Source organism: Monodon monoceros, unplaced genomic scaffold (genome assembly GCF_005190385.1).
Source record: "Monodon monoceros isolate NGI ecotype Baffin Bay Population unplaced genomic scaffold, NGI_Narwhal_1 Super_Scaffold_11, whole genome shotgun sequence".
In the NCBI taxonomy this organism is placed as follows: Eukaryota; Metazoa; Chordata; class Mammalia; order Artiodactyla; family Monodontidae; genus Monodon; species Monodon monoceros.
Window position 1 is genome coordinate 1,516,089 of NW_021703767.1, and position 23,012 is coordinate 1,539,100.

The 23,012-nt window shown below is 56.3% G+C and overlaps 1 protein-coding gene across 1 annotated transcript; it reads left to right on the forward strand.

Moving 5' to 3' along the window:
* Nucleotides 1-403: 403 nt before the first annotated feature.
* On the forward strand, nt 404-17,914 carry PTTG1IP (PTTG1 interacting protein). Its single transcript, XM_029214781.1, has 6 exons — nt 404-616; nt 7,547-7,599; nt 9,379-9,487; nt 13,328-13,502; nt 14,341-14,387; nt 16,112-17,914. Exons 1-6 carry the CDS (start codon nt 517-519, stop codon nt 16,156-16,158), a joined length of 531 nt encoding a protein of 176 aa, XP_029070614.1. The 5' UTR covers nt 404-516; the 3' UTR covers nt 16,159-17,914.
* Nucleotides 17,915-23,012: the final 5,098 nt, after the last annotated feature.

Consider the following 23,012-nt stretch of genomic DNA (forward strand, 5'->3'; position numbering starts at 1 on the left):
GACGCTGTCCGGGGCCGGGGTCCAGCAGACCTCCCAGGAGTCGGCCTCCGCCCGCCCGCTCCCTCCCCGCGGCCCGAGCCCCGACTCGGGGGAGGTGACCTCCGGGTCGGAGGTCTTCCGGGCGGGGGTCAGGGCCCCAGCGTGCTGGCTCTGCGAGGCCCGCGGGACCAAGCCAGAAAGCAAGGCCTCCCGTCCACTCGCTGAGCGCTCCTCCACCCCTTTAGGGTCAAGGTCGCGTAGCACCCCTCCCAACCGCGCAAGCGCACTGAGCCTCAGCGGCCCCCCCGCGGCCCGCCCCCTTCCCGCCCCCTTCCCGCCGTGCAGGCGCACTGACCCGCGCGCCGGGAGGCGGGACCGCGAGCGGCGCGGGGCGGGCCCCTGTTCCCCACTGGCCCGTCCGCCGCCCCGCCCGCCTCCGGCGCGCGGCCCTTCCGGGCGGAGGCGCCTGGCCGGGGTCCGAGGTGCTGCGCGTCCGGCAGACGAGGACGACGACCGACTGGCGGGGTCGCAGCCGCCATGGCGTCTGGCAGGGTCCGCGGGCCGACTCTACGCTGGGGACTGGCCCTCGGCGGCGCCGCGCTGTTCCTGCTGCTTCTCCCGGCGGCCGCCGCGCAGGGTGAGGGCAGCCGGCGGGCTCGGGGGCGGGGGGGCCGGGGGTGCGGGGCGGGGGCGCGGCGGGGGGGGGGGGGGGGGGGGCGCGGTGTCGGGGTCATGGGGCGCGGAGGGCAGGGGCTCGCAGCCGCTCTGGGTCGCTGCTCCGGGCCCGCGCGGTCTGCGGCCGGGGGGCCACCCGAGTGTCGGTCCGCAGCCTGGGGCGGCGGGGCTCGGGGACGGCGGTGGGCCGGCCCTTTGTCCTGGCTCAGCATGCGGGGTGGTCCGGGACCGCGGCGTCGGCCTGGCCGAGCGCAGCGGCGCCACGACCCTCGGAAAGAGCCGTCTCGGGTGTGGACTCGGGGTCGAAAGCAGAGCTGGGGAGCTCGCTTGTCCCACAGCGGGTCGGCGGCCGGAGTCCAGGGGCCGGGCCCTTGTGCGGGCGCGGCTGGTGTGTTGGGGGCCCTGCTCGCTTCGAGGAGGCCTGTATGTGGCCCCTACACCCGCCACCGTGCGGAGTAGGCCCCTCCGAGGAGCTCCAGGGATAGCGGCCGGTGCTTGGGCTGAGCCCGCCCTGCCGCTGGTTCCTGGGCTCTGCAGGCCCGCGCTGCGTGGGCAGGTGGGCGGCCTTGCTAGGCGATCCCCCCTGTCCTCAGTAACTAACTACCTGTGCCAGGTGCCGGGCCCACGGTGGTGACCGGCAAGTGGAGGCGACGAGTTCCTGGGGGGCCTGACCAGGAAACGGCAGTTAAGAATCAGGGGGTGGTGGTGAGGGGAGTGCATGACCTAAGGGCCCAGCAGTTCCAGAAGCGCTGGTGCTGGAGGGTGGCTTCCTGTAGGTGGTCTGCAGGCTGCTGGGGATCTTGGGAGCGTTTGATCTGGCTGCTGTGTGTGGCATCCCCGCGTGGTCGCTAGTGTGGGGGAATCGAGCCTCGGGCCGGTGGGCTAACCGACCTGGGTCAGCCTGAGGGGCCGGGGGCTTTCTCAGCGCCAGTTAGCTGCGGCTTCGTTACCTTCTGTTTAGCACAGCAAAGCACCTTTCCTCTCTGTGACCTCATGGGGTGTCGGTTCCAGGGCAGGACTACTTGAGTTTTTTCTCATCGCCTTCTAGGCCTACTTGTGTGTACGTTTGTGATACTATTCGTTAATGCAGAGTCGAGGGACACAGAGTAGGGAACTTTCGGCCCAGATGGATTGTTCAGCACAAATGTGGTGTGAGTGCTTTTTACCAAACTGGGTGGCTGAGAGCCAAGAGTCCTCAGTCGCCCGAGAACCTCTCCTTGGTGGCCGCCGGCTGTGCATTGTTAAAGTGGGTGTGTCAGGAAGCGCCCCAGGTGTGTTTGACTGCCAGCTTTTCACCCTGCCCTAGCCCCGGACTTAAGGGCAGAGACTTCTGTGAGTGGGCATGTCCTGTGACAGTTTGGGAGTGAAACTGGACTCTAATTCTAGTATTTCAGGAGAAAAGTGGCTTTTCTTCTAGCCACACTGAGACCGGGCTTGCTGTGAGACCTTACCACTTGTCATGCTGCAGGAATGTGACTACACTATTTAAGAGGCTTTGTTTTCCTCGCAAGGATGCTGTGTGTATTAGGAAAAATCACTCTAGAGAAACAGAACCAACAGGATATACGTAGCTATAGAGAAAGAGTTATTATGAGGGACTGGATCACGTGACCGAGGGGCCGAGGAGCCCCATGAGCTGCCGTCTGCTTTCCGGGAGAGCTGGGGAGAGCTGGCGTGTAGCGCAGGCCACACCTCAAGGCCAGGCAGTGGGGAGCCCGGGGGATACGGCCCAGTCTACACCTGAAGGCCCAAGGGCAGGGGGAGGTGGACGTCTCCGCTCTCACACAAAGAGCAGACTCCTCCTTCCTTGCTTTTCTGTTCTGTTCGGGCCCTCAGTTGGTTAGGTGATGCCCACCCACCTTGGAGAGGGCCAGGCGCTTTCATCCGTCCACCAACTCATGCTCGTCTCTTCTGGAAACACCCTCACGGACACTACCAGAAACAGTGTTTTGGGAATTCCCTGGCAGTCTAGTGGTTAGGACTCTGCGCTTCCATTGCCGCGCGCTCGGGTTCCATCCCAGGTTGGGGAACTAAGATCCTGCAAGCTGCACGGCAAGGCCACAAAAAAAACAAACAAAAAAAACCAAAGTGTTTTACCAGCTCTCTGGGCATCCCTTAGCCCAGTCAATCTGACAGATAAAATTAACCATCACGGGTGTGTGAATTCAGAGAGCATCATACCGGTCCAAACCCAGCCATGTCTAACGTCTGTCTTTACTGTGCACTTGGGTGGTGGGGAGATGTTAGGAACCAACAAGGTGTTGAAGATCTTCAGAGGGAAGTTCATTGAATTAAAGAAGTTTCATGGACTTTGGACCCCGCTTTAATTGGGTGTGGGGTCAGACTCCACCCCAGAGTTTCACCTTTACATCTAGAGGGAAGGCAGCCCCTAAAGGGACCTCAGTCTTGTCCTAAACAGAGGGGTCCGGAGGAGCTGGTGGTGGCCGGGGTAGCTGGGGGCGGGGGCTCCTTACAGCGGTCTTGCTGCAGAGAACGGGGGCTTCCAGGCAGGTTGTGGGGCATGGGGTGTGTGCACGGGTCCGAGCCTTTGCCCTTTGCCCTCCTCACTCCCCCTTTTCTGCTGAGGCGGTGGGATAGCCAGGACTTTTTGTCTAGGTGAGCTTTCTGCCTCGTTTCTCGCGTGAAATTGACAGTGCGGGCACTCTGTGCCCTGTCACCGTGCGGCATGGCCATAGTGCCCGGTTCTGGGGCTTTTCCACTGCTGAGGGCGCCGCTGAGTGCAGGCCGCCCTCTGGCCTGTTGTGTTCCACGGTAAATATACTGACTCACTTCCTTGTTTCTTTAAAACATCCCTCTTTACACACACTAGTGTGTCCTTTTGTGCTTAAGCAGTTTAGGAAGGAACTCAAATGTTTCATGGGTTAGTGTGTCCTGAGAACCTTTTTTTTTTTTTTAACTTAGTTTCCTAAGAGCATGAGACTTAAGGTTCTCTAGTCATTGGTAAGGGGAGTCCAAGCTGAAGAGTCCCGGCCACGGGCCTTCCGAAGTCAGGACAGTGGCATTCAGCGTTAGCCCTCGGAAACTCAGGCCAGATGTGTACATGTCTCTGGCTTTCAGCACGAAGTTTTCTGTTTCTGGGATGAGATGAGATGCAGTGAGTGACTGCTGACGCCCCGTCCCTGAAGCAGCTGCAAATGGTTAACGGATTTCCCTGTCTTACTACGAAAAGCACCCTGGTGTTTTCAAGGGCGAGGAGGGAACTACCTTGTCTCGGCTCTGACCTGACTTTGGGAGGGCTGTTGAACCTTGGCGTTTCCGGGTTGAGGACCTGCCCGGTTCCCAGCCTCTCTGTTGACTCATCTGGCCCGTGACCCAGAGAGCCCAGGGTGGACGGGTTTATGGTGTGTATCTTGGAGCCGATGTTGGTTAGGTTAGTTCACGCAAGGCCAGTTATCACACAGACTTTTAAATTGGAGAGGCGTGAGAAAAAGTTCCCATGCTTTAGCACCTGCTGCCTGGGGCCTCTCTCACAGTGCTTCAGAAGGACTCGAGAATGCGTGTGGTAGGGGTGTGGTAGGCGTCGTGCGGGTCCCCGCCATACCTCCCTGCCCAGCGCTTTAGCAGAAAAAGTTGAAGGAGTAACTGGTACAGTGAACTCCTGAGTCCCTTTCTGTTCTTCCAGCCTTTGCCATATTTGCTTTGCTGCTCCTTGTCTGTGTCTGCTTGCTTCTGTTTCTATTGGCCGTGCCTGGCGGCCTGTGGGATCTTCCTTCCCTGACCAGGGATTGAACCCGGGCCACTGCAGTGAAAGTGCTGAGTCTTAACCAGTGGACCACCAGGGAAGTCACTGCCTGTTACTCTTGTCACCAAACCGTTTGAGAGCAAGTTGTGATGTGGCCATTTACCCTAAATTCACCAGGGTGCATCTCCTAAGAAGGGCATAGCCGGAACGTGACGGTCAGGTCTGCACAGTGACCATTGGTACGATCCCGGACCCTTGATTTAACACACGACTGTACACACAGATCACCAGTTACCTCAGTAGCGTCCTCGGTCCTCTGACCCCGGCTGGCGTGTTGCTTTTAGGTGTCATGTCTCTCAACCTCTGTTCCCCTGGAATAGCTCCTCAGCCTGTCCTTGTGCTCAGAGGCCCTTTGTGGCCCTGTCTGGTTTCCTCTGATTTGATTCGGGTGCATCTGGGGAGGATTCGGCCACTGGGTGACTGTCCTTCCTGCACCCCTCAGAGGAACCTGCTGTCACTTGGTGCCGCTGTCTTGTCACAGGTTGTCTTGGTAATATCTCTGATCACTTTTCAGGTGCCATTTTCTATTCACAGGTATAATTAAACCGGGGCGGGGGGTGCTCTGACACCGTACGTAACGTCTTGTCCCTCCGCAAACGGCACAGTGGTCTTGGTGTCCCTGTTTACTGTGACGGAGACTCTTGGCTAGTTGTCCTTCCGTGTTTATTCTGTGTCCCTGTGAAATCATGGGCGTTCAGGAGGTGAGAGTCCATTACTCTCATTCACTCTGATGTTAAGTTGTGCCACTTTGGCAAGGAGGACCCCCTCCACGCTGACTTCTGGGTCCTTGTGCCACTTTCTGGCTTGCAAGCTGTCCAAGGCCGGTGTTGTCCTTTCTCTACCCGTTTCCTTTTAGTGGGGACAGTGGCTGGAGACCAAAGACCTGGCAACATGTGTGCCGTCCTCTCTCAGCCCCTTGGTGGACGGAACTGCGAGTCCGGCTTGTGAGTGAAACCGTCCTCGGGGCTGTTCCCTCCTGCCGGTCCACAGGGCCCCGGGGCCCCTCTCGGCAGTACTCTGAAAAGTGGAGGTATTTCAGGGGCCGCCAACTGGCTCCACCTTCCTGGGGCTGAGGGAGTAAAGCAGTTTAGGACCGGCTTGAACACGAACCAAGCAGCACGCCACTAGAGGCTCTGAGGAGGGTACTGCTCCATAACGACTGCCGTAGAATGGCGTGTTGTGACAGAAGGAGCTTTCACTTCAGATAAAAGAGGATTTTGGTTTTTAAAAATGGAGCGTAGAAGGCTGTTGAACAGAAGAGCTCTCCCTCTATTTCACAGCAGCAGCAAACGCGAATACAATTGTAAGCTAAAGCTAAAGCTCTTTGCCCCTGCATTTTATTAGTAGCAGTTCACTGCGTGAGTCCTGCTTAGCAAACACGAAGACAGTTGTGACTTAAAGCTAAAGCTCTTTGCCCCTGCATTTTATTAGTAGCAGTTACTGTGTGAGTCCCGCTTAGCAAACACGAAGACAGTTGTGACTTAAAGCTAAAGCTCTTTGCCCCTGCATTTTATTAGTAGCAGTTCACTGCGTGAGTCCTGCTTAGCAAACACGAAGACAGTTGTAACTTAAAGCTAAAGCTCTTTCCCCCTGCATTTTATTAGGAAAACCTTGGAAAGTCGAGGGAAGTTGGGAGACCTGGGCAGTGAGCGGCCCTCCGCCCACCACCAGGTCTTTCGCGTTTTGAAGTTACAGCCGCGCATGCCCCCACCTCCTCCCCGTGCACCTCATCACTAAGAGCTCAGTGTTCGTCTCCTTCTTTTGAGATCAAGTTTACATACAGTGAAGTGCAGGAATCCTATGTGTGCCATCCAGTGAGTTACACCTGTGAGACCCTGACCTCCTGCAAGCCTCAGAACAGGCCTCTCCAGGAGCTTGGGGCCCCACCCAGCCCATCCTTCCCCCCACTCGGCCCTCGAAGATGAGTCTCACCCATCCCCGAGCCCTGCGCTGCGGGCCTTTGCGGGAGGCTTCCCCCAACGCACGTGATTTGTAGAGTCATCATGTGTGACGTAGACTTCTTTTTAGGGCTGAAGAATGTCCCACTGTAGGACTGGACCAGTTTCCCTGTCCATCCTCCAACGACCTCTGTCCCCTTGCCCCTTGGGTACAGCGTGTTAGGAGGAGGTGGTCCCGGGGAGGGTTGGGTCCTCCATCCAGGTAGGAGGAGCAGGCCGCGCAGAGGCCCTGGCCAGGGAGCCACCTGGCAGCTCTCAGGACCAGTGGGGAGGCCGAGGGGCATGCGGGGCACCTGGACATCTGGGCCATTTTCAGCTCTCAGCTGTTCCTATACATAAAGTTGCCATCAGCCCCCTGTGCGTGTCTCCCTGTGCAGGTGTCCCTGTGCACGTGTGTTCTGGTTTGTCTTGGGTACGAGACTGAGAGTGGAATTGCCGAGTCTCGGAGGAGCACGTGTTTGTTTTTGAGCCGCTGAGCCCGCCCGCCCCGTCCTCACCACCATTAGCATCGTCAGTCTTTGTAATGCAGCCGTTCTGGTGGGTGTGAAGTGGGGCCTGACTGCGATTCTCACGTGCCTCCCTGGTGGCTGATGGGATGTGCTCAGGCCTCGTCCAAGTGTGTGCGTGTCTTAAGGGGCGGCGTGGGGCGAAGGGCAGCTGCTTGATGGTGGATTGGAATCCTTTCTTCGTACACCAGCTCTTCACTTCTGCTTAGCGTGCGTTCCAGAGCTGTCAGCTGCTCGGGGTTTGAGCCCTTCCCGTAGCACCTGTGCGGTGAAGAGTGCCCGGGGGTGCAGGGGGTGCTCCGCAGGGTTGGGACCGGCGAGGGGGCCACGGCCTGGCTTGAGTCTGGCCTGGCATCGCTGTGGCCTCTGGTTCCAGGGTGTCTGCTGACTAGACAGTCAGTGGTGTGCGACCATGCAGGCGAGACGCAGGCGGCTGGCCTTGCTGGGCGGCACCGTCTTCTCTCCCAGGAGACCCCTGGGGTCAGGACCACATGTGTGCTGCTTGTGTGTCCTCCCAGGGCTCTGCTTGTAGAGGCCCAGTCTGCGTGCCTTGAAGGCTTGGCGCGGGAGGGGCCGTCTGTTCCGGGCTCTGAGCGTCACTTGCCCCCCCCAATCCTGCGTTGACTCCGCAGGATTCTCAGTGATGTTTGTTCTTTCCCCTGCAGGTTGTTCTCAGAACACAAACAGGACCTGTGAAGAGTGCCTGAAGAATGTCTCTGTAAGTAGCACAGGGTCAGCATGTGATCCAGAAGCAGACCCGCTGCCTCTGACTCCAGGGCCGCTTGTGTGTGTTCCGGGTTCTGTGGTCTGGGGTTTGTGGAGGTATTTTTCATGACGGCTCTTAACAGCCTTTCTCAGGCATATTAAACCATCTCGTGAAAGCTGCACATACCACTTGAGTGTTGTTCACATGCTACTTCCACTCCTGAAATAAAGCACGTAAGTTTCACACAGCCCGGAACTTGTGTGAGCCCCTGGGGCCCGCAGGCGTGAGCAGAGTTGCCCGGCAGCAGGGTGGGGGCCAGGGAGGCGGGAGCACGTTTAGCCCCTCGTCTGCGACTGTTGACCTGTGCCCAGGGCTTTCCCACGGGGCTCACTCCACCTTGGAGGCCTCTTGTCTTACAGACGGACCCCGAGACGCAGCGGGTGTGCTCGGAGCCCTCCCGGCCCCCGCCGGGCTCTCGCAGTGCTGAGAGGGCCTCGAGCTGGAGTGCCCGTGCTCGCCCTCCTTGTGTGGGGTTGGGGGGTGCCCAGACCACAGCGGGGTGCACACCTCCTCTGAAGGCTTGACCCCCACTCTGAACCCAGACAGGTGAGGTTAGAAGTGCAGATGAAAGCCAGGGCAAACCCTGCTGCATGCGAATCCTTTATGCACACGGGCTTCTGGAAGGATCTGCTGGCACCCCTGCGTTGTTCACCACGTGCGTGTACCTCATTAATCTAAAAAACAAGAGTGACAAACAGCCATGACACCACCACAAAGAGAACTTATCCTCCTAGTGAGCTCATATGGCTTTCGGTAAAACTGTCATGTAAAAATGGAAAATTAGGTGTTTAAAACTTGAGCTGTTTGAAAATGGTGGATTTCCCAGAAATTGTTAAGCCCGGAAAGAACCACTGAAATGGAAGGTATTCTGAAACGGCCAAAATGAAGAGGGCCTCCCTGCTGTTTGTCATTTTGAACACAAGACACCAAAGTGGACACTGTGTCAGTGGCCCTGGGACCCCAGGTTTCACTAAAACATTTTTCTGTAACAGATTTTCACCCTAACTTGGGACCAAAACATACCATGACTTTCCATCCTGTTAAAACTTCAAAGAAAAAAAGCTTAGTAAAATCTTTATCTTCAAGCTTGAAAATATCCTGAATGTCCTGACCTGGGCGGGTTGTTAGGTTGACCCAAACCTCACATCTGTGCCAGTGCCTGCCCGGCTCTGGGCCCCTCGGCTGGTGTGCTGGCCAGGTCTCTGCTGTGCATTCCAGGGACTCGGGCACACCTGCCAGGTTTTCTCCAGCTCTGCGGTTCTGGAGAGATGCCCTTGCGCTTTAGTTGAATCATCTTTAAGACAGCCAGCAATAAGACAGACCGCTTGGTTCAGTCCTAGAGATCAAATTACCATCTTTACAGGGTGATAACCGTGGGCGGACACCACTCCAACCATGCCTGGCTCGGTCCCTCCTGCAGGCGGCTGACGCCTGGATGCTCTGGGTGTTAGAAGGTGGTGCCTCGGAAGGGAGGGCAGCATCCGGGCGAGGGGAGCAGGCCATGCAGAGGCCCCGGGCGGGGACCAACAAGGAGGCCGCGAGGCCGGCAGGGCGCCTGGTGGAAGGGGTTTGAGTGAGGAGGGCCTTGGTGGGTTGGCGGCGTTGAGCCAGTGTTGGGAAGGGGGCCGAGGGGGGACAGCAGTGTGGCTGGCGGGGCTGGCGCAGGTCAGACCCTGGCCCGTCTGCCCTTCAGCATTTACGCGTCTGATGCCCTGTCATCGCCTCTTGCAGTGTCTTTGGTGCAACACTGACAAGGCGTGCTTGGACTACCCGGTGACCAAGATCCTGCCGCCCAGCTCTCTCTGCAAGCTGAGCTCTGCGCGCTGGGGCGTGTGCTGGGGTAAGTCGCTGTTCTCATTGGCTTCTTGCGAAACCAGTGCCATTTTGAAAATTCTGCTTGTGCTCAGTTAATGTAAGCTGCCAGGAGTGGGGAGGTGGGGGAGGCCGGTGAGAGTGGTGGCGTCTGGGAAAGTGGCTGGCCCGGGTCTGGAGGCTGCCCTGAAGGCTACGGCCTTGGCTCTGCTCTGCAGGCATCTCCCCACGTCCCGGGGCCATGTGGGTGGCGTGTCAGCACCTGTCTCAGTGTTGTACCCTAACCCATACCCTAACATGTACCCTAACCCTAATCCGTTGTCGTACCCTAACCTGCACCCTAAACCGTCCCCTAACCCTAACCCTAACCCTTACCGGAAGCCTTACCCTAGCCCGTCCCCTAACCCTAACCCTTACTGGAAGCCTTACCCTAGCCCGTACCCTAACCCTAACCCGTACCCTAACACGTACCCTCACCCTAAACCGTTGTCGTACCCTAACCTGTACCCTAAACCGTATCCATTCCCTAACCCTAACCCTAACCCTAACCCTAACCCTGCCCCTGCTCTTTCTCCAAGGGAAGTGATCCCTAGGTGAGACCCAGGTTGTTTCCTAGGTGGCCTTTTAAGTTGGTTTGTGGTGTGTGTTGCCACATGGAGCTCATTTTTATGAGTTGGGCTTATTAATCCTTTTTTATGGCTTCAGGTTTGGGGCCATCGGGAGGCCGCCTGGCTACAGGTCATAGGAGCCAGTGCTCTTGCAGAGAATTGTGAGGATCTGTTTTATCTGGCTTTTTTCTAATTGATTTCCATCTCAGAATCTGTCAGCCTCCGTCTGAAACGACTCACTTCTCATTTCACCAGCTGAAACCCAGGGAACGCAGAAGTTTGTGTCTGTGGGAGTGTGTGTGTATGGGTGCGTGTACATGTGCAGGCACACCCGTCACGTCCTCCCAGCTGGGCATTCCCTCTGCTGCCCTCACTCCAGAAAGGCTCCTTGGGCCACACGGCCGTCTGCTTCCATGTTGGCGGCCGCCTCCTCCGTGGAACCTTCCCTCCCCGTCTGTTCCGCAGAGATGGCTCCCGCACCAGGGAACCAACCATCAGCATCTGGGACCTTAACTGTTAAAATGCTTTTAAACTGAAGCATGACTCTAACACAGTGCACACGTGAGCCCTCGCTCCTTCTCTCTGGGCCCTGGACTCCAGAGGACACGCACACGTACACACGTGCAAGTACAGACACATGCGTGCACACATGCATGTACACTTGTGCATATACAAATGCCCGTGTACTCAGTGAATTTTCACGTGAGTCTGCAGGTTATCGCCACTCAGCAAGACACACTGACCACGTCCAGCGCTCGCCTATCCCTTAGGACACCGTGGGCGACCGCTGCGGTGCACTGGTGGACACCGGGCTGTGTGCGGGCTGCCGTGTGCTGCCGCGTGGGCTGGACACAGACACCCGCCCGCCCTGGGCGTGCGCTCAGGAGCACACTGCTGACTGGCACCCCTTTCACGTCTAGCCTTAGTCGGTGGGCCACACGGTTCTCAAGCGTGGCTGCCCCAGTTGATGCCGCTCCAGGCAGCATCGGGGCACACGGGCTCACGGGGGGTGAGCAGGGGCGCTGGGGGGCAGACTTTGTAGCAACAGGAGGGTGCGGTACCCACGGTTCCTGAGAGAAGGTGCGTTGGCCTTGTCGGGTTTATTCCTCGGGCCTGCAGGGAGCTGGGGCCTCATCCACGGGAGCGGAGCGGGTGGGGCCTTGCGGTCCACCCCGTCGGGGCAGCACCTCACACTAACTCAGCCCTGTGCCACAGGTGCTTTTATTCTTACAAGTAACTGTAGAATCATCTTAACCAGTTCTAGGCAGAATTGGGGTTGTGATTGTAACGACCTTAAATATATACGCTCAGGGGACTTCCATGGTGGTTCAATGGTTAAGACTCTGCACTTCTACTGCAGGGGACCTGGGTTCAATCCCTGGTCGGGGAACTAAGATCCCACATGCTGCACAGCTCAGCCAAAAAACAAACAAAAACACACACACACACGTTCAGTTGGAGAACAGCAAGATCTTTACCATTTGAACCCTCGTCTGGGAACAGGTGTCTCTCTCTGTTCAGGTCTAGTACGTCCTAGAGTAGATTTCTCGGAAATAAGCCCATAGTTTAGTTTCCCATCATGGTGGAATTTCTGTTTCTGTTTTATAACTGGGTTTAGCTGCTAATCAGAAAAGCTCTTGTGGGGGTAGATGTATTTTAGAGCCAGCTGTCTTACTGGTCTCACGGGTTTTTGTTTTTTCTTGGTTTCTTTTAAATTTTATTTTATTTATTTATTTTGGTGGCACTGGGTCTTAGTTGTGGCAGGCAGACTCCTTAGTTGCGGCTCACTGGCCTCTTAGTTGTGGCACGTGGGCTCCTTAGTTGTGGCTCGCAGGCTCCAGAGTTGTGGCATGCAGACTCTTAGCTGCAGCATGTGAGATCTAGTTCCCTGACCAGGAATCAAAACCACATCCCCTGCATTGGGAGGTGGATTCTTAACCACTGTGCCACCAGGAAAGTCCCTCGTCGGTTTTTAAAGTTGATTTTTCTCGGGACTTCCCTGGTGGCACAGTGGTTGAGAATCCACTTGCCAACATAGGGGACACGGGTTCAATCCCTGGTCCAGCAAGATCCCACATGCAGCGGAGCAACTAATCCTGTGCACCACAACTGCTGAAGCCCACGCGCCTAGATCCCATGCTCCACAATAAAGAGAAGCCACCACAATGAGAAGCCCGCACACCACAAAGAAGAGTAGCCCCTGCTCGCCGCAACTAGAGAAAGTCCACGTGTAGTGACGAAGACCCAACGCAGCCAAAAATAAATAAAATAAATAAATTTATTTTAAAAAGTAAATAAAAATAAAGTTGATTGTTCTCGAGTTCTCTAGTCAAAAAGTTACGCCACCTGCTTGTGGCAGTCTCCTGTTACTACTGTATCTTGCAATTCTGGCACTTCCAGAACAGGTCAGAGGAGGAAAAACCACATGGTTCAAAGCTCAGAAGGCAGAGCGAGTGCTGTCACACTGGCATCCTGAGGGGGGCTGGGGGCACCGGGGCACTGGTGTCTCCCTCCCCGACCCGAGGAAGAGCTCTCACCTTCCAGACCCCAGCCCACCCCACCTCTCCCCAACCAAGAGACCAGTGGCACCCGAGCTTATGAGCTCTGAGCTCTGTGCGGCAGGAGGCCGTCCTGTGATGGTCGCACCGCTGTCCGGGGCGGGGCGGGGCGGGGCGGGGCGGGGCGGTGCTAACTGGAAGGTGTCAGCCTGTCCTGTGATAAGCTCTGGCTTGAATGGAGTGGAAAAGTACCGACTGACTGGTTTTAATTTGTAAATCCTCAAGAGAAGTTGGAAAGAATTGCAACTTGTTCTGAGTGCGTTTGGTCTGGACAGGAAATCACAGTCACCGTTTTCCAGCCCCTGGGCGTTGGCCTGGGCCGCAGCTCCAGCTGGTGCTCTGCCCGCGCGGGCAGACGTGTGTCCTGTTGGCAGCAGATGGGAGGCTCTGGTCTTTGACTTAGATAATCACGGACGCCGCGTCGGGCTTAGCATCCGATTGCGTGAGATTGAGTTTCAAGTGTTGTAGCAGCTGAGTGCACCGCGGAGCTTCTCTCTCTTCCTGGTTTTGTTAACGTTTCTCAGGTTGGAAACAGCCTTTCAGCATCAGGTGATGAGAAGAGCTACCTGTTGCTTCAGGTTGATGGAAATGGTGACTCAGTCACAGGAGCAGGCTGGAGGAAGGCGGGGGCGTCGTCGTCAGTCCGTTGTCCCCCCGCCGAGGAGGGGGCGGGGCCCTGAGTGTGCGCCTTTGCATTGGCAGTGAACTTCGAGGCGCTGATCATTGCCCTGTCGGTGCTTGGGGGCGCCCTGCTCCTGGGCGTCGCCTGCTGCTGCTGCTGCTGCTGCTGCGGGAGGAGGCGGAGCCGGCGGCCGGACAAGAGCGAGGAGAGGGCTGCTCGGGAGCGAGAGGAGCGCCGGGTCCGCCAGGAGGAGCGGTGAGGCCCCGCGACCCGGGGGGCGGTTACTCGGTCCCAGCTTTCTCCACGTGGAAAAGTCAGGACCGTGTCGGGCGTCCGAGGGGGCTTCTCGGTGGTGGCGTGGAGGGTGGGAAGCCGCGTGGCAGGAACCTGGCCGGTGGCCACCAGCTGGGACTTAGGGGCTGGGCCCGGCGAGGCCTCTGGAGGCCCGTCCGGTTCTGAGCCCGCGGGGGCTCAGCAGGAGGAAGGCTTCTGCCTGGGGTCTCCTGTCTGTCCGAGGCCACACCGGGCCTTTTGTGTGACTAGTGCTCTGGTGACCGTGCGTCCCAGGTTCCGGAGCCCTTTGGCGTGTGCGCGGGGGTGCTGGGGGCTTGTCAGCCCGCAGCTGCCGGGCCGAGGCTCCTGCGAGCTCCTAACCATCCTCAGAACCAAGCGTAAGATCTTTGCTGATTGGTTCGTTTTCATACGGAAAAAAATGTCTTCAGTCACAGTACGGGGTATTGGAATTGCTTTCCTTGAAATGAAGGGGTCCGTGCTCAGCACCCTGCCTGTCCCGGTGGGAGCGTGGCTGTGGCCACATCAGAGCCGCCACCACCCGGCTCTGGCTCCCGGAGGCCACAATGGAGTGAAAGGCACAGCTGTTGGAATTACACTGTGGGGACTTCCCTGGTGGTCCAGTGGTTAGAGCTCTGCGCTTCCACTGCAGGGGCCCCGGCTTTGATCCCTGGTCGGGGAGCTAAGATCCCACAAGCCGTGCAGACACACACACACACACACACACGCACACACACACACACACACACACACGAAATGTACGCTGTAATTTGCTGCTGAAAGGGATTTCTGTGTTTTCTAGGAGAGCAGAGATGAAGTCGAGACATGATGAGATCAGGAGGAAATACGGTGAGAATCGCCTGGCTCTGCATTTCCGTCGGCAGGAGCTGGCCTGGCCGTTTTGGCCGCGCCCAGCGCCTGGCGGGCTCTGCTATAGGGTGTGGGCTGCACGGGGAGCAGTGCCCGTAAGACGAGGCCCACGAGTGCTCTGCCTCTGCCGGCCTTCCTGGCACCTGCTTGCTGGTGAAGTGCTGTCGCCCTTTGCCGCCTTGTGGACTTGTTTGCCCTGCGGTGGGGTGAGTCCCTTACCTGCGGGGCTTTGCCCGCCTTCTCCCTTGTGCTGGAGTTGCTCCTGGCCCGCCTCCTGACTGAGTCGGCAGTAGCCACACTGAGGCCTTGGACCGCTTGTTTCCCGGGAGCTGTTTCCTGGTTCTGTTCTGGGCTTTTGTTTGGTGAGGTTTTCAGTGGGGGGACTATTTTTTCGGTGTTTGAGAGCACTGAACCTGCTTTTGTGTTTAGCTGGCTCTGTACTGATTTTCAAACCACCGATATCATTGGTGTTTTCTGCTCCCTGGCACTTGGTTTCCAACGAAATTTGGAAATCATGGAAAGCTTTTTGGCATCTGATTTTAACATTAATGTAAATAAAAGACGAGATGGTTGTGTGCTTGTGTGCGTGTACACACACACACACACACAACATAGCACAGGTAGTGATGGGATCCTGGACCTTTGCTCTGCTTGGCCTGCACGAGGCCTTTTCTGGAACAGTCACGGATTCCCTGTGTTCCTATCTTGGAGCTGGTCAGTTGCCCTTTAATTGCACTGATAGAATTCTCTTGTGCCCTTTGTGTAAAGCCCTTTGAGTGGCCTGGACTTTGGAAGGAAGCCTCAGCTGTGGGGAACCTTCGAGCTACTGGTGGGAGGGGGAGGGAGGTGCTTGGCCCTATGAACACCAAATGCACCGCAGACGAAACCGTCTCTTGACGTTAGAAGGCCTTTGGTTTCTTTGTCACAAAGCAGTTTCTGTGTGTTTTCCCTCTAAACTAGAAGTAGAGCCGGAGCTGGGCCTTAACAAGACTGCTAGTATTCGGTATTTGGCACGTGATAGCTTTTTACCCAAAGCCAGCTGTGCTCCGCCCCACCCCCGCAGGCTGAGCTCGCCCTGTTCCTCTGACAGAAGGGCGTTCTCCCCTCCGCCCTTAGCTTTCCCCCATTGTCCCCCACCCCCCAAAGCCCTGTGGTAAGTAGATTTGTTGCAGTGGCTCCGGATAGTTGCGTGTACAGTCCAGGTGTTTAAAGAGGGGAGAGGGTGTGTTTCCACGATGCAGAGAGAAAACTCCGAGTCTTTGGGTACTTAGCTCCTTCACAGGTAAACTGACGGTCACCTTCTTTGTGTGGCCTTAATTCTGAAAATTAATCAGCATTTATAAGTCTATCTAAAGTAAGGTGGTTTTGTTTTGTTTTCTTCTGTATAATTTAGCCAACCACTGAGGGAAGAAACGGTGGCTTTAAATTTCTTATTTCCCTTTGAGAGAATCAGCAAACAAGTCTATTTCTTAGGATCTGTGTTTCTTAGAAATATTGTTTCCAATAAATTCCACTTCAGTTTTAAAGTCACCTGTGGTGTGACTTTCACGAAAAGGTTAAGGGTAGTGTTTGAACCTGCTTATTAGCATACCCATCTTCCTTTTGACCTCAGTAAATCTTCATATAAGACACCATGTGTTGCTTTCTGACCCTCGTTTCCTGTTGGCTGAGTGCATTTCTAATCAGGCCCGTTTTGTTTTCAGGTTTGTTTAGAGAAGAAAACCCATATGCTAGATTCGAGAACAACTGAGATGCACTTCGTGGCACGGCAAGCGGTCTCCACGCCTTTCCTCGGGCTGTGGGTCAGCAGGGACCCACTGCCCCGTCCGCCTCTGACCCTGGGGAGGGAAGCTGCCCTCCAGGCCCAGGCCTGGGAGCTTCTGTTCCCTCTTCTCTGATTTCTGTATTTAGTCACTTGAGACATTAAGACTGTCAGGGCTTTTCTGTTGTTCATTTGGGGAGGAAACTGCACATCCCTGGCCTCTGCTCCGTCTGCGAGCCAGTGCAGACCATCTCCCTGCTTCCGGGCCCGCGCAGCTCCACGCGCAGGAAGTGGGGCGTCTGCAGTCCGTCTTGGGGCCACCCCCCAGCCCCTGTCATTTCCCCAGAAAAGCACAGACGACTTGCCGTTGACATCAGGGTGCAGGACGCAGTTGGACGAGGGTTTGCTTTCTGACCTTGACTATACTGAATAGCACTGAGCGGTAGTTTAACTCACCTTATGTCTTTTTTTCTTTTTTTAAGAATTCTTGGATTTTATTCTCCCACCTAAAAGAGTCCACCAAAAAGCTTTACTGTCAAAGTTCAGGCCACTTATGGGATGATTTTTTAGTGTGTCTCTTTACTGGAACATCAAGATATTTTTCCAGTAAAAGTTCGAATTATAAAACCTCTCTGAAGGGCAGTAGTCGGTCAGGTGCTGGTGTGTGGCTGGCAGGGGGGCGTGTCTAAGAGGCTCCGCCTGCCTTTCCTGCCCCGCTGACCACAGGCCTCAGGCCCCAGGGGCGGAGTGTCCTGAATCAGACCTGCCCTGCCATCTGCGATGGTCACCTAGGGCTCTTGGGTGACCACAGGTCCGCCCCCGGCGGGCAGGTGCCTGCACTGGCCAGGCTCCGCGGGGCCGCTGATGGAATCTCCACGCACGACAGACGCTGGTGGCTGTCCTGCTTGGCCGACAACCTGAGCTCCGGCCTCTGCTCCTTTGTCTCGGCCGTGTTCTGGGAACTTCCTTCCGTGGCCACACGTGGTGGTTCCTTTTCTTCCAGATCAAGACACGTGACTGCATTAAATGGTTTGAGTGCTTCCCGGCAGGGACAGCAGACCGTGGAGTCACCGTGAACAGCCTTTCTTAAATCTGAAAATAGTCCTAGTTGCCAAATTGCTTTGAATGTGAAAACCATTGAGCTTTGGGGAGGCGGGTGAACGAGCACGTGAAGTGAGTGAGTTCGTGCGGACCCAGTGATCAAAGGACATGTCATCAAACGGTTGCACGTGCCTTGTTAGCTACACAGATCTGTTTGATTTAACAGTTCTACCTTTAAGTTTCACAAACAACCTTTAACAAACTCTTTAGTCTTATTTCTCTGGTTTCTTGGGCATTTGATAGCAATGAAAGTATCATGAAACATTCCTAAGTATTTTATAACAGTTTGCAAATTTTTACTTTCTACTGTTTGTTCATAAAAGAAACTTTGTGATAGACTTCAGTGAACTTTGTATTAACAGGGTAGTTCGTGTGGATGTAAAGTCACTCTCTTGACCTGAGGCTGCCGAGCTGAAAGCAGAGCCGGGTTGTGAGTGCGAGTCGTTAGAGCGAGGCGTTACAGCGGGCGCCGTCCTCCCACACAGCACGGAGCCCGCCCTGGGAGCGTCACTGTAGTCATGAGCTTCTGAAATGGTACTAAGAGCAGCCAAAAACCGTAACCTCACGGAGACCGTAAGCCTGAGTGCCTTAATCTTTAACCAGTTTCCAGTCAGCAGATTAATACACGCTTTTGTTGACGGTGCTTTGCGTTCCTTGTGTTTCATTTCTGGGCGGTGTGGACGTGACTGCTTGGGGAGTGAGGACAGCGGGACTGTCTGGGTAAAGATGGGCTTCTGCACCCATCGGTGTGAATGAGCAGCCCCCCTCCTAACACCCCTGCAGCGCTGGGATCAGGTACAGAGAGCTCCAGGGGAAGCAGCTGTACCTTTGAGCTCGGAGTCCCTGGCTCTCCTGTTTGAAGCAAGCGACCAGCAGCAGACATCTCCCACCCTAAGGCCCAGGGGTTTCTTGAGCCCGAGCCACCCGTCTCCTTGCGGGGCCCTTCTCTGCGCCAGACTGCAGTGTTCTGGTTGGCTTGGCCTCACTGTGCGTTGGGCACGGGAGCTTGCCTTCAGTGACAGGGCTGCTGACGGTGACTGGAAGGGGGCGGCGGGCACTGCTGGCCCCTCTGGCCGCCCCCGGGAGGAGGTGCAACGATCCACGCCCGGGACCGAGTGGCTCAAAGCCCCACCCCAGGACCCGGCTTCTAGGGGAGGGAAACCGTGGTGGGAGTGAGGCTGGGTGGCTGCTTGGGGGAGCCGGCCCATACCCAAGGGACGGAGAGGTTGTGCCAGCCCGTGAGGAGCCTGCCCGCTCGGTGACTCTGACCCCGTGGTCCTGGGCTCCAGAGCGTGGTGGCCGAGGGTCCGGCCCCAGAGCCGGGCCAGCTCCCTCCCCTCCCCCTGCTCAGGTTACCCCAGGCCCTGGTGACCCCGACTCCACGTTCCCGCCCCTCTCCCCTCCCCGAGGGGGGCACCAGGGTCATGTGTCCTGAGCTGGGGCCGCTTCCCCCCCACCCTGGCCCACGCCGGTCCTAGTTGAGCGTCTGGGCTGCACCAGGCCCACCTCCTCCAGGGATGTTGGAGTGCGCTGCGGGTGACCGCACCAGAAGGTCACCCGGCCGAGGTCAGCATGGAGGCGCTCTGCTCTCCCAGCCCGCGCAGGCACCCGCCGGCTGGCGACCTTGGCCGGCGGGGTCGGGAGAAGAAAGCAAAGCCCGGGTGCCAGGATCTGCGACCCCAGGGCCCTGGCTGTGACCCCCAGCCGTTCTTCAGGACCCGTGCTCTGTAACAGCCACAGAGGGGGTTCAGTGGGCCGTGGGGTATCTGCTCAGGTCACCATGACAAGCACCGCAGACTCGGGGCTTAAACAACAGACATGTATCGATCGTCTCACAGTCTGGAGGCTGGGAGTCCGAGGCCCAGGGGTCGCAGGGCTGTCCCTCCTGAGGCCTCTCTCCTGGGCATGTGGACAGCCGTCCCCTCCTCGTGTTCCCGCGTGCTCGTCCCGTGTGTGTCTGTGTCCTCGTCTCTCGTAAGGACCCGGTCAGGTTGGATTAGGACCCACCCAGCGACCTCGTGTTAACTTCAGTAACTCATTAAAGGTCCTCTCTCCACATTCTGCACATTCTGAGGTGCTGGGATTAGGGCCCTGGCTTGTGAACTTGGGGGGACACAGTCCAGCTAGTCACAGGCAGGAAGCCTTGCGATCGAGCCTCGGGGGTCCCTGACCTGCAGCACTCCCCCTGGAGATGTGGCGCCTCTGGGCCACCTCCCGCAGCAGGGGGTAGGGCTCTGCGGGCTTCCACGGGGCCTTTCTACGGCGTGGCCTCCGCTCCGGCCCCGAGCACAAGTGGGGAGACTCCATAGGGCGCCAAGTGTGCTTGTCCCCGCTACGCGTTCTGGGCCTCTGGTTCCCACGGGCCCACGGTGAGCTAGACTCGGGGTGAGACCCATTCTCATCCGGCCTCCACAAGCCCACTCTGGCCAGTGGACTTCAGTGACTGACCGGGCCTCTTCAGAGCTGGTGTGTAGTAACCCCTGAGGGTCAGGGGCTTTCCTTTGCTCCAGGACACAGTGACCCTTGAAAATGGTCATCGGTCCCTCTGAGGAAACCCTGAGAGCCACTTGCTGGTCTCACCTGTGGCTGAATTGCAGGGTCCTTCCTCACCAGTCCTGGAAGCTGCTGGGAAGAGCCAGGCATCCCCGTTACGGTGACGGTTTGGGGCTTGACCAAAAGACCTAGAATTATCCTGCCTGCTAGTTTAGCAGCTGTGCATCGGTTTCATTCCCAGGGTCCCCACCATCGGTTCAAAAAATTCTGATTCCTCTCCTTCCATGATTATTTGCTCTGCGTCTGTCTCTAGTGTTAAGCACTGACATCTGGTACCACCATGCCAGGACCCCTCATCCCCAGGGGGATCGGGTGACCCCGCTCCATGGCAGACTCCCTGGTCTGCAGAGAAGAGCCACGGGGGGCGCTTTGCCCATGCATTTCTCCATGACTGTGCAGGGAGTGTCCTGAGCTCAGCTGGAGGGGAGGTGCGCAGGCTCACGTAATAGGCCCACCGACACCCCCGTTTCTGGGAGCCCAGGCCTTTCCTCCACAGCAGCGGGCCTGCACCTCGGCTGTTCACTGCGCTCGCCAGTGCCAGGCCACACTCCCAGCCACACTCATCTCGGGTCTCATTTCACAGGTGGTTTTTTTTCCCCAACATCTCCAAGTGATTCTAATGCACAGCCAAGGCTGAGAACCACTGCCCTCGAGGCTTGCTCCTCATGATGTGGCCCAAGTTTTAGTAGACGGGCATCACCTGGGAGTTCAGTAGGTCTGCAGAACATCCGTCCCTACCCAGGACTTGCTGAGTCAGAACCTGCGTTTCGCCAAGATTCCCTGACGATTTGTCTACGGTGTCCCTTCTGAGCAGCACCGCTGTCCACCAGGGGTTCTCAAGCTTGAGCTGCGTCGAAACCCCCTGGAAGGCTCGTAAAACCCAGATGGCGGGGCCCCACCCCAGGATTTCCGAGCCAGCGGGTCTGGGAGGGCCCCAGAGTGCGCACTTGTAACACGTTGCCAGCAGATATGGATGGTGCTGGCCTAGGGGCGTCAGGAAGGTTGCTCTAGAATGCCAGGGACGTTCGTTATTCTAAGCGGTCAGATGCCGGTGGTGCCCACGTTTCCGTTAGCCAGACTGGTGACACCATCCCCGCCTCCTGGGGCGGCTCTCACAGAGGTACCTTCAGCCCAGTCAGGCTTGTGCATCATCTCCCTGGTCTGACAGGTGTGAGCTCTGTTTCTACGATGTTCCCAGACCCTGCCAATATAGCTGGTGAGGACCCACAACCTTCAGGTAGATGTGTGGACCTCTGACCCTTCTTTGGGGCCCGGAGGAGGTCAGCGGAGGGGCCCCGCCTGCCTAGGGGAGGGGCCGGCGGGGTCATGTGACTGGGGCTGCCTGAGGGCCAGGCAGGGAGGGAAGAGGGATAAAATGAAGGATCCCCGATGCTCTCTGGATCACAGGACCCCTTTTCCTGGTTTCTGTGGCCAGAGGGATGGGTTTTCTCGTGAGGTGTGGGGTGCCTGGTCTACGGCCACAGTGCAGCTCCAGGATCGGGGTCTCTTCAGGACAGGATCCGGTGAGTAAAAAACACAAGACCAGCCAGCCAACCAACCAACCAAAACCTGGGTTCACTCGCATGCTTTGGCTCGCAGGGTCTCCTTTCCTCTGGCCAGAGAGAGAGGCTTTCTCTTGGAGGTTTTGACATCTGCACTGGTATGTAATCCCACACTGGGGTCGACCTCTGGTCGAAGCTGTCCGATGAAAGAGGAGGAACACTTGGAAAGTCACCCCATCAGGTCTTTAAGTTTGGGGTCTGCTCTCTAAGCTGCCTGCTATGACTGACCTTTCAGAGTCCTCGGAGGGTTGTGTCCTGTCCACACCAGAAGTCTCTCCTTGGCTTCTGAAGGCTGGTTTGCTGATTATAGAGACCCGAGCTTCATGTGTGTAGAGGCATCATGTCTTTGTCCTCATCGTCTTCAGCTCGCATCGTTTCTGCACCAGGTGTGCTGTGATTCTGATCCTTGTTCCTGCGCATGTAACGTGTCTTTTTTCCCCTCTCTCTGCCTTCAGGGTGTTTTCCTTGTCTTTGGTTTTCATCGCTTGAATGTGATGTGTCTTGTTGTGCCTTTTGTATATTTATTATATATATTATTAAATGTATATCTTTAAATCCTTCTGAATTTGGATCTGTGCTGTGGTGTCTTTATTTTTAGAAAATTTGTAGCCATTATTGTTTCCAACATTTCTCCTGCCCACTCTCTCCTCTCCTTCTGTGACTCCAATTACACATGTGTTAGACCAGTGGAAGTTATTCCAGGGCTTCCATTTGCTCTGCTCTGTTGGCTGGTTGGGGTCCACCTTTCCTCTTTGTTTAGTCTGGGTAATTTCCACGGTCTTATCTTGAAGCTCATGATTCTCTCCTCGTCTGTGCTGAGTCTACTCGTGAGCCTGTTGAAGGCATTCTTCATCTCTGTTACCCTGTTTTTACTTCCAGCATTTCCATTGGCCTCCTCCTCAGAGTCTCCGTCTCTGTGCTGAAAGTCTCCCCGCCCTTTTCTTCATGTTATCTTTCCCACTAGAGCCTTAACATGAATCCTGTCAGACAATCCCAGCACTTGAGTCACATCTGAGTCTGGTTCTGTTGATTTTCATGTCTTGATTGTGGGGGGTTTGTCCTTCTTTTTTGTGTCTTGTAATTACTTACTGAAAGCCAGATATTGTCTAAGGACAGTGAAATGATACCTTCAAAGGCTTTAAGCTCAGATTTCTTTCTTTTTTTTTCAAATTTTTAATTTATTTTTGGCTGGGTTGGGTCTTCGTTGCTGCACGCGGGCTTCTCATTGCGGTGGCTTCTCTTGTTGCAGAGCACAGGTTCTTGGCAGGCGGGCTTCAGTAGTTGCAGCAAGTGGGCTCAGTAGCTCTGAGGCATGTGGGATCTTCCCAGACCAGGGATCAAACACATGTCCCCTGCATTGGCAGGCAGATTCTTAACCTCTGCACCACCAGGGAAGTCCCTAAGCTCAGATTTCTATACTCAGAAAACCTTCAAAAATGGAGAGAGTTCTGGTGTGGACAAGACAAAGTAAGCAAATGTCTGAGACTCTGAAAGCTTAATAATAGCAGGCAGATTAGGGAGAGGACCCAAAACTTAAAGACAAGGAAGCCGAAATCCCAGCTTTCTGATAGGTTTAGGAAAAGTTGTGATTTTGAGGTTGTCCGGCTTTTCTTGTTTTTAGATGGC

Bases quoted from the DNA above. Each gene is read 5' to 3' on its own strand.
- PTTG1IP (XM_029214781.1), top strand. From the start codon at position 517: ATGGCGTCTGGCAGGGTCCGCGGGCCGACTCTACGCTGGGGACTGGCC. The intron at 617-7,546 runs GTGAGGGCAGCC...TTTCCCCTGCAG, and splicing joins CCCGGCGGCCGCCGCGCAGG to GTTGTTCTCAGAACACAAAC. The intron at 14,388-16,111 runs GTGAGAATCGCC...TTTTGTTTTCAG, and splicing joins TGAGATCAGGAGGAAATACG to GTTTGTTTAGAGAAGAAAAC.